This window comes from Rousettus aegyptiacus, unplaced genomic scaffold, assembly GCF_014176215.1.
Source record: "Rousettus aegyptiacus isolate mRouAeg1 unplaced genomic scaffold, mRouAeg1.p scaffold_m13_p_5, whole genome shotgun sequence".
In the NCBI taxonomy this organism is placed as follows: Eukaryota; Metazoa; Chordata; class Mammalia; order Chiroptera; family Pteropodidae; genus Rousettus; species Rousettus aegyptiacus.
Window position 1 is genome coordinate 78,877,588 of NW_023416308.1, and position 15,932 is coordinate 78,893,519.

The 15,932-nt window shown below is 35.5% G+C and overlaps 1 protein-coding gene across 1 annotated transcript; it reads right to left on the reverse strand.

Annotated features, from left to right (window-relative positions):
- Positions 1 to 13,648: 13,648 nt before the first annotated feature.
- LOC107505713 (olfactory receptor 52Z1-like) lies at positions 13,649 to 14,620 on the reverse strand. Its single transcript, XM_016135996.2, has one exon. The coding sequence runs from the start codon at positions 14,618 to 14,620 to the stop codon at positions 13,649 to 13,651; it is 972 nt and encodes a 323-aa protein (XP_015991482.2).
- Positions 14,621 to 15,932: the final 1,312 nt, after the last annotated feature.

Here is a 15,932-nt window from a genome sequence, read left to right on the forward strand (position 1 = left end):
TAGAAAAAATAAATAAAACAAAGAACTGGCTCTTTGAGAAGGTTAATAAAATTGACAGATCCCTGGCTAGACTCACACAGGAAAAAAGAGAAAAGACACAAAGAAACAAAATCAGGGATGAAACAGGGGAAATTATGACTGATATCACAGAAATACAAAGGATCATAATAGAATACTATAAAAAAGTATATAACAGCAAATTTAATAACCTAGAAGAAACCAACCAGTACTTAGAAAAATACAACCTTCCTAGACTGAATCAAGAACTGGAAAATGTAAGTACACTGATCAGCAGTATTGAAATTGAAACAGTCATCAAAAACCTGCCAAAAGTAAAAGTCCAAGACCAGATGGCTGCACCAGCAAATTCTACCTAACATTCAAAGACTGGTATTACTCTTATACCAAAACCTGGTAAAGATAATACACAAAAAAGAAAACTACAGGCCAATATCTCTCATGAACACAGATGCAAAAATCCTAAATAAGATACTAGCAAACTGAATACAGCAACATATAAAAAAGATTATACACCACCATCAAGTGGGCTTCATCCCAGAGGCACAGGGATAGTTCAAGATATACAAATCAATTAATGTGATACACTACATAAACAAATTAAAATATAAGAATTATGATCATATCAATAGATGCAGAAAAAGTCTTTGAAAAGATGCAGCATCCATTTATGATCCAAAAACTTAACAAAATCAGTATAGAAGGAAAGCATCTTAACATAATAAAGGCCATCTATGACAAACCCTCAGCCAACATTATATATACTTAATGGAGAAAAACTAAAAACCTTCCCTCTAAGATCAGGAACAAGGCAAGGTTGTCCACTATCACCACTCTTATTCAATATAACATTGGAGGCCCTAGCGAGTGCAATCAGACAAGAGAAAGATATAAAAGGCATCCAAATAGGACATGAAGAAGTCTAGCTGTCACTATTTGTGGATGACATGATTCTCTATACAGAAAACCCTAAGTACTCCACAAGAACACTACTAGAAACAATAAGCAAATACAGTAAAGTCTCTGGATACAAAATCAACGTTCAAAAGTCCATAGATTTCCTATACTCTAATAATAAATTATCAGAAAAAGAAGGGGAAAAAATATTTCCTTTTGCAATTGCAACAAAAAGAATAAAATACCTAGGAATAAATTTAAAGAAATAAGTGAAGGACGTATGTAATGAAAATTATAATACCTTATTAAAAGAAATCAAAGAAGAGGAAAGATATCTCATGTTCTTGGTTTGGAAGAATCAACATAGTTAAAATGCCCTTATTACCTAAAGAATTATACAGATTGATTACAATCCCCATCAAAATCCCATTGGCATTTTTTCAAGAAATAGAATAAAAAATCATCAAATTTGTATGAAAGTGTGAAAGGCCCCGAATTACCAAAGCTATCCTAAGAAAAAAGACGAGACTGGAGGCATCATTCTGTCTGACTTCAAATTATAGTACAAAGTGACAGTAATCAAAACGGCATGGTATTGGCAGCAAGACAGACAAATGGACCAGTGGAACAGAATCAAGAGTCCAGAAGTAAACCCATATTTATATGAGCAAATACCTTTTGACAAAAAAGCCAAAAATGTACAGTGAAGAAAGAAAAGCCTCTTCAATATGTGGTGCTGAGAAAACTGGAAAGCCACCTGCAAAAGAAACTAAGCTATTGTCTATCACTACACACCAAAATTAACTCAAAATAGATTAAGGACCTAAATATAAGATCTGAAACAAACAAACAAAAAATGCGTAGAAGAAAACAAAGGAACTAACCCCAAGGACCATGGACTTAAGGAGGATTTTATGAATTTGACTTCTAAAGCAAGGCAAGTAAAAGCTAAAATAAATTAATGAAACTACATCAAACTAAAAAGCTTCTGCTCAGCAAAAGAAATTGTCAACAAGGTAAAGAGATAACCAACACCTCCATAAGAGCCTAATATCCAAAACATACAAAGAACTCATATGACTCAACAACAACAAAAAAACAAATGATCCAGTCAAAAAGTGGGAAGTGGACCTGAACAGACACTTCTCCCTACAGGACATACAAATGGCCAAGAAATACATGAAAAGATGCTGAACATTGCTACGTATTAGGGAAATGCATATTAAATTCACAATAAGATACCATCTCACAGCTGTTAGAATAACTATAATCAACAGGACAAGTAATAACAAATGCTGGAGAGGATACGGAAAAAAAGGAACCCTCATACACTGCTGGTGGAATTCCAAATTGGTACAGTCACTATGGAAAATGGTATGGAGGTTCCTCAAAAAACTAGGAATTGATCTACTATATGATCCAGCAATCCCTCTACTGGGTATTTACCCCAAAGAGCTGAAAACCCATATTTGAAAAGATATTTACATATCAATGTTCATAGTGGCATTATCCGCAGTGGCCAGGACATGGAAGCAACCAGAGTGTCCTACGATATATGATTGGCAAAAGAAGCTGTGTTACACACACACACACACACAGACACACACATACACACACACACACACACACACACACATATATATACACAATGGAATATTACTCAACCATAAGAAGAGATGAAATACTGTTATTTGTGACATCATGGATGGACCTCAAGATAATCATGCTAAGCAAAATAAGCCAAACAGAAAAAGTCGAAAATCACATGATATCATTTACATGTAAGATATAAACCTAAATGAAACAAATGAATAAGACAAACAAACAGAGACTCATGGTTATGGACTATAGACTAGTGGTTACCAGAGGATTATAGACTAGTGATTACTAGTGGGGTGGAGGATAGAGGGGAGGTAGATGATGTAAAGGGGGTGAAATATAGGGTTTAGGGGGAGGGCAAATTGAGTAAAGGGGGTCAAATATATGGTAGGTGAAGGAAACCGGACTTTAGGTGGTAAACACACAATAGAATATACAGATGTCAAATGATAACATACACGTGAGTGTTATATAGTTGTATTAACCAATGTTACCCCAACAAACTTAATTAATAAAATAAAAAACAGGGCTCCTAAATTCTCCGCTTCTCGATACTTTCATCTCAATGTGAGATCTTTGAGTTTTAGGAAGACACATTAAATGGCTCAACTTCCTCTTTATAAATTCTCACCTGGCATAATCTTTCATTAAAAGGCAAAATAGGAAAGTCACTTCTTATCATTCTGCTATACCTAGGGTTCCGGGCCTCATGTCTGACCTTTAGTATTCCAGTGTTAGCTCTTCCAAGTTCCTACTGACAGGTTTTCCAGGGTTTGAATGGACTCACTGCTGGATCTCCATCTTAATTTTTTTGGTGTACCTGGCAACAGTCCTCAGCAAAACTGTGATCATTCACAGTGTCTGCATGGACTTCTCCCTGCACCAGCCTATGTACTACTTTCTGACCATGCTGGTGGGAACAGACCTAGCACCCAAAGTGCTAGGACTGCTATGGCTAAATTTTTTAAATATGCATTTATATATCTGTGTCTTCCAGCCCTATTTTGTCTATACCTTTTCTTTCATGGAGTCAGCCATACTTTTAGCCATGGCATATGATAGCTCTGTGGCCATCACCATCTCTCTGAGATATCCCTCAAGTTCTCACCAGCTCCCGAGTACTGAAGATTGGAGTGTTTTGGGGGATTCGTCATGCATCTCTCACCATTCCTAGGATGTTTCTCCTTGTTTTTTCCTACTACTGAGACAACACTCTTTCTTTTTCTTACTGTCTACACCAGGATATGATCAAATTCTCCTGCTCTGACCCATGGTTTTACAGCCTCTATGCTTTGTCAGTTGTCTTGCTTGCCATGGGTTCCAACTTCCCTTTCATGTTGTTCTATTACATTCTGCTTCTCAGATCTGTAATGGCCATTGCCTTCCACACGGAGAAACTCAAAGCTCTCAGTACCCATGTGTCTCACGTCCTGGCTCTCCTAGTGTTTCATGTTCCTGTGCTAGGCTTTTCCATCATGCACAGATTTGCAAGACACTCCTCCTCCCTCATCCATGTCATCATGAGCAGTGTGTACAACCTCTTTCCACCACTGATGAAACCAGTAATTTATAGTGGTGGTCCCCAACCTTTTGGGCACTAGGGACTGGTGCTCCTATGAGAATCTAATGTCTGATAATCTGAGGTGGAGCTGAGGTGGCGATGCTGGGGCTGGGGTGAGGCTGCAAATATAGATGAAACTCCACACCCTCACATGTCCCTTCTGTGTGGCTCAGTTCCTAACAGGCTACAGGCCAGTACTGGTCCACAACCTGAGGATGAGAGACACCTGATTTACAGCATCAAGATGCACCAGATCCACCAAGCCAGTATCAAAGTATTCTCTCTGAAATGGACAGAAATCCGGTGTGTTCTCAGTCACTTAACTCTCCTTCAACTGAATTAGTTGTTGCAAAATTTCAAATCTTGTTCAGGTCTAACATTGGTCCCTTATATGTGTCTTGGAGTCCCCTTTTTCATTTAATTGTTAAGAACTTAGTAAATGTTTTCATTGTAATAACACCCAGAGCCAAACAATCAAAACATAAAGATCAGTTCCAGAAGAAAAATCAGTAACTTTATAAAACGACTTTCAGAAACAAAAGTAATTTTGGAACAACTCTGTCTCTGACCCATTTTATTAGTATGAGTAATCGAGAGTGGTCTGTACTGTTCAATGGCTTTTAAAGTGAGAGACTCCTTCCCATAAGAAGCACAAATGCCACTTGATTTTCAAACAAGATTAGTAATCTCTACATATGATACATACATGCTGTACTCTGCCTGTCTCTTACATCCTTCTCTACCTCCAGCTAAAGTTAGCGCAGGAGTAGAGTAGTAGTCAGATAGTACTTGGTTTTGCCAAATCTGGGCATTTATTATATTACTTGGAAATATACTTTGACCAGATAAGTGTTGAATGATGCTTATTGATGCAATAATCGGTAACTTGTATTGAAACTTTCTTTATCATAACATTATATTTTTTATACTACTAATCATTAAAAGAAGCAAAAACTAGAAGGGAACATTTGAGAATTTGAATGGGAGGAGGCAAAACCTAGTGATACAAGAGAAATGTGGAGTTAAATATCCGATAGTTTATTTCCATAATAAAACCATCTCTAGCTTAAATAATTTGGCATAATCCTGCCTAAAAAGAGTTCTCTGATAAAAACATAATCCTTAAATTATAAAACCTAGACCCCTTAATATTTTTAGCCTTTCAGGCTCTTCTTTTGACCTCCTAGGCTATCAACATTTCTGCCTGCTGCACTCTCCTATTTCATTTCGATGCTCACACAGTCTTAGACTGCTTACACAACTGTTCTTTCTACTGTACTCTTATGTATTTATCAGCTAACAGCAATCGTCATTTCATCTAGATCTACAGGGCCTCTGCTCTTCAATGCTCTCTCTGTATGCCCACTCCTTAATACTCGAATCAATATGAAAGGAAAGAACTCATTCAGAGAATAAACAAAGTTGTCACCACGGCACGCTTTTAATTCCCTTATGACTCTGGAGATTTGAAGGAATACCATTTGTGTATTTGTAAGAACATCTTACATTCATCTCAATTCTGTATTATTTATTTAATAATAACATTAATTAATTAATTAATAACATTTTTTCTCTTGGTACTCTAGCTTTGTGAATAAGCACAGTCTGACTATTCACCAGAATAGAGATGCAATGGATAATATTCTCATATTACCACACTAAAGTCTGATTACCACACTAAAGTCTGACACTGCTGATAAAGTTAATCAGTTGATGTGAAGTTACTGCGTACTTTTTAAAAATCAACTTCGTCCAGGAAGAACTAAATTTCTGACCCCTAAGGCATCTGTGCTTTTTTTTTTTTTTTTTTTTGCTGAAACTTGCTTCCAGGATCAGAGTCTATGAAATAGTAACAATCCCCATCATGCTCCCATCATTTTTATTTTTCTAATAAGGTATACTACTTACTTGGTTATGTTCTCAACAGGATGCTAGTTATGTGAACTTTTTAAAAAAAATTCAGTGTGTTGGATAAATGCTTGGGTTTTAATTTGGGTAGTGTCATATATTTCCAAGTAGATGAGACCAAAGATCAAGAAAAAACAATTTCCAGAGAGAACAGAAAGTAACACATTTTTTAATGACTATCTACACTGAAATCTATAGATATACTTCTTTAATGACATCTAAAAACTCTTTTTTTGTACTAAATTTATTGGAGTGACATTGATTAATAAAATTATATAGGTTTCAAGTGTACAATTCAGTAATACCTCATCTGTATATTGCACTGTGTGTTCACCACCCAAAGTCAAATCTTCTTCTATCACCATATATTTGACCCTCTTTACTCTTATTTATCTTCCCCTCCCCCCTTTTCCCCTGGTAACCACTAAACTATTGTCTGTGTCTAATGTTTGTTTGTTTGCTTTGTTCATTTGTTGCTTTCAGTTCTATATTCCACATATGAGGGCAATTATATCATTCTCAACTTTTTTTATCTCACTTATTTCACTTAGTCTGATCATCTCAAGATCCATCCATGTTGTCACAAATGGTAGTATTTCATCTGTTCTTATGGCTGAGTAATATTCCATTGTATATATGTACCACTTCTTCTTTATCTAATTATCTATAAAAGGGCACTTCAGTTATTTCCATGTCTTGGCCACCATGAAAAATGCTATAATGAAAATTAGGTATGTATATTGTTAAGCATAAATGTTTTGGGAGAGGAGGGAAACAATAGCATAGATGATAGAGGTTCTGTTCATCCCTCTGGCGACCAAATCGAAGTTGTGCCAGAAACAAGGAGCAGCAGCAAAGAAAAATCACCTGGAATCTAGATGAACAAGCCAGACAACTAGGGAGAAATTTAAGAAAGCACTCTGCAATGGCAGAAGGCAGGATGTGGGGAGAAAGTGGGGCGACCCAATCCTGAGCGGCTGGCTGTGATGGAGGCTGTGGCAGTGGCAGTGGCAGAAGCCTCTTAAACGGCCACGTCTATGAGCAGATTTTTGCAGTGAGGGAGGGACCTGCTTGCTCTAAGCACCAGTGCCTGTTTGGCTGTGCGTAGGGGGCACGAGGGACTTACAGGGAGATGTCGGAGCTAGGGTCAAGGCGAGACTCACTTGGTACAAAAGTGATGGCAGTATCCATTGTTCCCTATTGGGCCCTCCCCACTCCCATCCCCCACCCCCAGCCAAGTGCACAGACAAAGCTGTGACATGTCAAACTGAATAACAGAGGTCGCTCCGCCCAGAGGACTCCTTGAACCCCAACCCTGGCCTTACCCAAGCCACATCCAAGTATATCCTCAGCGAGTCAGATGAGCCTTACTAAGCAGCATCTAGATTCACACTGGAGGCAGCTGGCCTTGGTTTCTGATGTGGCCTTGTAAGGCAACTATAAGCACAGCACTGGTGGATTACTTGCTGAATCTTGACAGGTGGCCCCAAAGGGGTAGAGGCTTGGGCTAAATCTGGCCTGCAGATGAACCTCTCTCAGGACTGTGCCACTGGACATCTACTTCACAAATCCACACTAATAAGACTGGGAGACTTAGGAGTTTTGCTTAGTACATAGAAACAGACATGATAGGGCAGCCAAAATGGGAAGACAAAGATGCAGAAACTATATAACAGAACACAACAGAGATCCAGATATAATGGAGTCAAATAATCTAATAGATGCAGAGTTCAAAACACCGGTTATAAAGATGCTCAATAAACTTTTGGGAAATATAGAGAACTCCAACAAAGAGATAAAAATGGAAATGGAGATTATAAGAGGGAACCAGTCTGAAATGGAGGACACATTCTCTGAGGTGAGAAGTATATTAAATGAAATAAACAAAGGAATAAACAAAGTGAATAAAGAAGAGGATCACATGCCCTCTATAGAGGACAGGAAAGCTAATCAGGACAATCAAACAGAATGGCAAGAAAGCAAGAGGCAAAGACTATAAAGATGACTTAAGAAGGATATGGGACACTATTAAGGCTCCAAATATTCATCTCATCAATGTAAGTGAAGAAAATCAAACAGCTGTTTGGAGAAATAATGATGGAAAACTTTCCCAAACTAGTGAAGAAAATGGACATAAAACCTCAGGAAGCTCCAGGAAGCTCAGAGGATTCCAAAAATCGGGGATCCAAAGAGGCTCACACCAAGACACATTATAATTAAAATACCAAAGGTTAAATACATAGAAAAAAATTTAAAAGCACCAAGAGGAAAACAAATAATTACATATAAGGGAACACCCATACAACTGGCGGCTGATTTCTCAAGACAGACTATGCAGGACAGAAGGGCGTAGCAAAAAATATTTGACAGAATGAAGACACAGGATCTACAACCAAGAATAATTTGTCCAGCAAAGCTATCATTTCTTCACTCAGATTTTCCACTAGAGTGGCTTGTTAGATCCAAGGGTTTAATAGCTTTTCATGTCATTCTTGAGCAATTGACAAAGTTTCAATACGCTGCTCATATGCTGGCTCTCTCCCCTCTAGCAGAACTAACAAAATGCTGAAATGGTTAGCCGTACCTGGATAGAGTCACTATATATGTCATGGTCATCAACTAAGGAATCTATATCATTCACAAAACCACCTAGCAAGAATGCCAATTTCAGATCTCCATAGTTTAGTTTTCTAAGTCTGAAACTGCATTTGAAATCTTGGAAGATAGACCTTGTTTAGTTCAAATTCCTCAATAGGACATACCATTTATTATTTCTTATTTATCTTACTTCAGCAATTCTGATTAGCAATTTGATTTGCTATTGTATTTTAACTTCAAATTTCATTCTAACTACTGAAACTGGTCTCACTATGACCACAAATGAATTTGTAACTATTAAAGATAATATATAAATTTTAATATGTACTCAGTTGACCTTTTCACTATATCTGACACTTGTTGGCTACTATTGCCTTATTCAAATGCTAGCTTCCATTTAATTCCTTGAAACCAGGTTACAATGCTCAGCATGATAGAATTAATTATGGATCTCATTTTTAAAGGAGAGATTATGCATTGAACTTTAACACAGGGAGGAAACCCAGAGTACTTCAAGATACGGAGTTTCAATTTAATCAAGATAATTGTAAGATAGTAGAAATATACATATATGTGTGTTGGCGGGGGGGCGGGTAGTATGACTAACAAAAAGGGCAAAGCAGGGAACATACCAGCAGTAGTTTCAGTATTAAGTCATAGATTTAAGAGAGATTTGGCCATAGGTAGAAATAACATTAACAATAGAGCAAAATACAGACTTAGATTTTACCACTTTACAAAGGGATGTAATGGAAAAGTAATGAAGCAATCCTGTAGCTATCTTGTGAAAAAAAGGAATAAAGTAAATCCTGAATGGTTATTGTTGAAAGAAAAGAGAAAGATTTGTGGAGAAAAACTTGACTGTGAAACCCAATGAAAGCCCAATTTTCCCTTCGAATCATGCAGGCACCAGATTGCAATATTTGGGTAACATATCGATTATATTGCATTGTTATTTTAAAGAATTAAATGCCATTTTTAATCCCAAAAGGGTTTATTTTCAACTTATATTTTCTTATTCCAAAGTTATATTTTCCACATGACAACCATGTTTATTATTTTCTCTTATATCATTGATGATTTTTCTTTAACGTGATTCTTAAAGAATGCGTTCTCTATTGTCTTATTTTTATCTTTCTGAACAGTCTCCCTTATCTTAATGTTCAGTTAGCATATAGATGCTTATCTCCTGAGTGCCTGCTGCTAGCATGCTGCAGGCTTCTTAGATACATCATGTCCAAAAGCGATCATGTACTTTTTCACCACATTTTTTTTCTTTCCTATTCTATAAGTGACTGCCATTCCCCAGGCAAGAATCTGAACGTGACCTATTTCTTTCAATTTCTCACTCCTTGTTACTATTCCATAACAACTGCCAATGAGTCCCCCTTAGAATCTGTGGTTATGTTGTTCCTCTCCATTGCACTCCAAAGCCTAAATGCTGGCATATATCACCTCTTGTATAGATTGTTTCAAGAGTTCGTTTTATGCTTAAAAGATAAGAATAAACACTATTAAAATTGTATGCATCATTTATTTTTGTCATAAATTAATGCACGTTGGTTATACGCAATTCGGAACATGTAGAAATTATAAAGTAAATAAAATGCCTCTAATTCCCTTGTGGTAGACTTTATTCTTGTTTGAAACTTTTCATTTTTTTTTTATTTAAGAAGATTATACACTATTGCTTTGTGTATCAGAATGTTTCCTGTGGGGAAAAAAAGGTGTATATGTACTTCATTGACCTGATTTAACTAAGTGACTAGCTTTAGCCAGAGAAATATGACACTATGTGACATATGAAATATTCTAACATGAGCTATAAGAGCCAATGTGTGTTTCTGCAAGCTCTCTTGTCCTTTTCTCCATACCATAAAAGAGGCATGTCCCAGATCAAAGTTTCTTCTTCAGCTTGGGTCATGAACTGATAAGAAAGAACAGAATCTTAAACAATCTGCAGATACAGATACCAATATAAGCTACAAATAAACTTTTATTTTTGTAAGCCAATAGAATTTAATCTTTTTAATTTTCTCAGCCTTGCCTAACAAAGCTCACTTTTCAAGTAATCATAACTATTAATACTGTATTTTGGTATCTTATTTCTATTATTAACACTATACATTTAAGCTTAAGTGACTATGTCATGTGTGTTATGTGCATGATATATGTGTATATGTGCATGTCTATGTATATACATAACATATATACACACATATACATATGTTCATATAATATACATAGTTTTCTAACCTAAGTTACATGTTCTTATTAATATAATTTATATGTACATAAGTAAAATATACTTTAAGAGTGCTATTTATAATAGTTTTACAAATTTCTATACAAGTCATGTTAATTTTGTTTTACTCCCCTTATTGTTTTTTAGGTTGTTCTAAGTAGTTCACTAATTTTAAATAATGCTGACATGTATGTATTTTTGTGTGTGCGATGAATTCTTAGAACTGTAATTGCTTGATAAAAAATCCTAAGAGCATGTGTCGCATGTACTCAAGTAATCTTAAGTTATCTTAGAATCCAGGCAACAATAGAGGAGAGGGGATGATAGTCCCATCATTATCTTTGAAAACATAGAGCATTACACATGAGACGATAACATAAACCAGACCTTATATCCCTTTAAAAGACACATTTTGAAATAATAGATGGATGTAAAATGTTTTGAAGTTTACTAGCAATTATTATTCTTTATTTAGTGTACTCACATCCTTTCAAGTTTTCTCCACCTTTTTCATTTTTATTTTATTATTTATTTTTATAATTTACTGGGATGCTAATGGTTAATAAAATTATACAGGTTTCAAGTGTATAATCTGCAGATACAAATACCAATATAAACTACAAATAAACTTTTATTTTTGTAAGCCACTTAATCATATAGTTCAGCATCATGCTATAATCTACTGACTTCCCTTTATTCCTCAAACAGTTTTCCCCTGAATCAGAATCTTCTTATTTGTTCCAACTTTGTTGACATGTTATGCCACTTTGGTATCTATGATGATGACCCATTCCAAACATTAACCTAAGGATTGTTGACAGCAGGGCTAGGTTGTTTGGTGGATTGAGTTTTTAATATATCTATTCATAAAAATTACCAACATCATCAAAACAAAAATAAATATTTATTAATGTTAAGTATATCGTAAGACATATGACTTAATTATCAAACAAATGAGGAGGGTACTACAATAATTCCATTTTACCACTTAATAACAATAATTAATGTAATACGCCAGTTTCATACAGTTAGTGTGTGACAGACAAAATCATCCAATTCTTTAACCCCTAAAATATACTTCCTTGCTGAAATTAAAGTGAACAGTACATATATTTTAAGCCAAGGTAATTATCCAAGACTCCAAAGGTCAAGGAAACATCTTTTTATTTCTCACATTGAATTTTAACTTATCTTTTTGTGAATATGTGGCTCTCTCGTTAGAATCTTCTTAGTATTATTCTAATGTTACCTGAATCATATTTTACCCTTTTTAAAATTATTAACTGTTCCATATTATTTGTACAAACCTAGGTTTCACTTCAAGTCTGTCTCTTGCTCTGAGAACTTGAGAAATTAACTTTGCCTCACAGACTTATATACAGATCCCTCACCTATGAAATATAGTATTGTTACCTGTATTTATATATAAATAACCTTGTAGTAGTATTGTGATAGATAAATACAGCACTGAGTATAAATTTGATAGCAAAATACCTAAAATATAGTAGAAAAATACCTGCTTTGATTTTTTAAAACTGTGGATTTGAAATCCAAATATTTTGAAGATAAATTGAAATAGTGTTTATTTAGCCTAGTACTACTAGGAATAAATTCTCTATCTTCTTCCCACTTCCCCAAAATGAAAATGGTATAGAAGAGTCTATTCACAGCTTTCTTCTTTTCTAGTATACAAGTGTGTGTGTGTGTGTGTGTGAGCGTGTGTGTGTGTATTAATATGTATACATGAACTATAGAGACACAGATGAATAAAGTAACTCTCTAAAGGTTGCAAATATTCAAATAAACTTAAAGTTTATTTACTTTATTTTCTTTGTAGTGTAAATACAGTCAGATTTCACATTCCCATGACATTGTGCTAGTCCTTGAAGAGGAGAAATTGTTTTCTTGGCATGGAGGAATTAAAGTACAGTCTGAAAACAAGTTCATAGATAATTATTTTAGGTGCAATTACAGCCTTTTTCATATGATTATATGTAAATTTCCTGTTTGTCTATATTCTTCTTTTTTTGTGTGTCCTGAGTATGAAAGTTTTCAATTCTATAGTCCCTCAGTGATGTTTCTGTTGATAATCAGAATGTTCTTTGAAGATTTGGGCCTAAAATCCTCAATACATAGAAAGTAGTATTATTTTTTAAGTTATCCATGTAGTCTCAGGTGGGTTAATTTAATGTTGGCTATTACTTGTTTTAACTCATTGTTATCAATTTATTTAACAAAAATATACTATGTATCTATTCCAGACAGTAGACTTTATGAGATATCAGTCAATCAGGAAATATCTGATTTTAGAGCTCATATTCTAACTTAAGAAATAGGTGCAGATATAAATAACTAGAATATGGTGGCCTCATGCTATTGGTCCATCTATAAGCTGACTGCAATAAGAGTATTTCTATTTCAGCAGAATTTCTACTGTCTATAAAAAGGCTGAGTGACACATGACACACACTTGCCAGCTCTGGAAAGAAAATGTCCATCTGAGTTAAAACTTAAAATATATTTCTCTTTTCTCAGAGTTATCTTTGTATCCTTAAGAATAAGCTAAAATGCATGATGATTAAAATAAAATAGAATCCATGATGATAAGATAGCTAGAAGAATTGAAAATATAATTAATTTAATTTTTTTTCAAATTTTTAAGTGATTTTGGAAAATGCACTGGAAACTTTGGTAGATATTATCCTTTTAAGTGTGTTCGAGGATATTTTATGGAATTTATATCTCATTGAACCAGATTTTTAAAATATGTATGTGTGTGTGTTTCATTCAGACATATCCAGTATTTAACATTATTCTTTATTTTAACAGCATATGCTAATGGAGGAGAAGAGCAGAATCACTCGGTCTTGAATCTGTTTGGTCTTCACCCCATAAATGATAGGGTTGAGCATAGGAGGCACTACCACGTAGAGGTTGGCTATTAGAATGTGGATATGGTGAGGGATGGTTTTACCCCCAAAGCGATGTGCAAAAAATGAAAAAAAGGCTGGGGCATAGAACATAAGTATGACACAAATGTGGGAACCACACGTGTTAAAGGCCTTGCATCTGGCAGCCCAAGAAGGTATCCGAAACACTGTGAGAAGGATCATCGTGTAGGACGTAATGATGAACACTACATCCAGTCCTGTAGAGAGTAGAGCCACGGTCAGGCCGTAAATGATGTTGACGTTGATACTGTCACATGCCAGCCTGGCAATGCCCATGTGCTCACAGTAGGAATGGGCAATGATGTTTCTCCCACAATATGTAAGTCGGTACACCAGGAAAATGAATGGAAAGCATATGATGAAGCTCCTGATCACAGCTGCTATGCCAATCTTCCCAATGACAGAGGAGGTTAGAATTGTGGTGTATCTCAGTGGGTAACAGATGGCCACGTAGCGGTCAAATGCCATGGCCAGGAGAATAGCAGATTCTGTTGCAAAGATGAAATGTATGAAGAACATCTGGGATACACAGCTAGCAAAGGATATATTCATGGAATGGGACCAGAAGATGGCCAGCATCTTGGGGGCTGTGGTCGTGGAGAGCAAGACATCTGCTAAGGCCAGCATGGAAAGGAAGAGATACATGGGCTCGTGGAGACTGCTCTCAGTCACAATCAGGAAGATCAAGAAGATATTGCCTACGACGGCGACAATGTACATAGAACAGATAGGGATGGAGATCCAGGTGTGCAAATCTTCCAGTCCTGGGATTCCAGTCAGGACATACCACATCATCTGGGGATCGGTGTGATTGTAAAAGGATGGAGATATATGCGGGAACATATTCTTAACCTAGTACTTTTAATGAAAGCCCACAGGACTGACTGAGGATTCAGGAGGACCCCTTAGGCTGAATGATATTTCATCAGATATTTTCCCCCAACACGTTCTTCTGTTTGAAAGAACAATGAGATGAGCCTGAGTGCACTCTGACTCCTTCCATGGAAGAATTATATATTGTATCCTGAAAAAGATAAAAGTTAAGGTTTTATAAATGATTAATATGTGTTGTGTTACTGTGTGTATGTGTACATATATATATGTATGTATATAAATACATACATATATATTTATATATGTATAAATATGTATACATATATACATATGGGCAATTTATATGTGTTTACATATATATACACGTATAAATTAAATCTTCACAATAACCTGCTGAAAATCTTTAAAACAAAGTGTGACATAAATATTCCTATTTCTATAGATGGTAAAAATAAAGAGTCCCAAAGACCATTAGCTTTTTTCTCTCAGTCCCCCTGTATTCTGTCAGGCAGGGTAAATTTGAAAGCTGTGATCTTAGGACCATCCCATACTAGCTATAAAAATAAAACTAGATATAAAACATGTCTTAAAATTTTTATTGATCATATTTCTGAATAATACAGACATGTGAAATTGAATTATACTGCTTATGGATGAGGGAGGAAACAGGTGTTGACAAAGTAGATGTTAAGCAACAGAGAACATACGCACTCTTCAACTTTGATTGACCACTGACTTTATGCTAAGCCCTCTGCTAGGAATTGAGGACACACAGGCACAGTAAATCGATCCCATAAGCCAATCAATATATTCCTTAAAACTGTAAAATGAACATTAAAAACTGAAACTATTTTTAAAGCCAAGCTGAGTAGGCCTCTTAAATGGATATGCCTAGCATGTGGTAAAGAAAAATCATTTTATCACGCTTGGGCCACTTATTAAAAATTAGATAATATACTTTGTTTTTTCAAATTCCACCACAATAACTTAATGCTTTCACATTACGAATCAGGGGCCATGGTCCTTTAATAAAAGGGAGTGGGGGTAATTTACTGATCAGTATTTTTCTGTGGTTATCAAAGAATGTGAATAGAAGCAAGAGAGATGAGGAATGAAATGGCGGCCTAGGAGATAAAGCATTAGGGTAGACTGTACGTATGTGTACATACAAACATATGTATATAAGCATAAATATAGACATAGGTACAAAATAAATGAATCAAAGTGTCTCCCATCCTCCCCTAGTACCTACTTTTAAATATGAACTGATGGAATCTCTTGATTTCACTGCCTCTTTAATCATTGTACAGTAGAGTTTTAC

Bases quoted from the DNA above. Each gene is read 5' to 3' on its own strand.
- LOC107505713 (XM_016135996.2), bottom strand. From the start codon at position 14,620: ATGTTCCCGCATATATCTCCATCCTTTTACAATCACACCGATCCCCAG.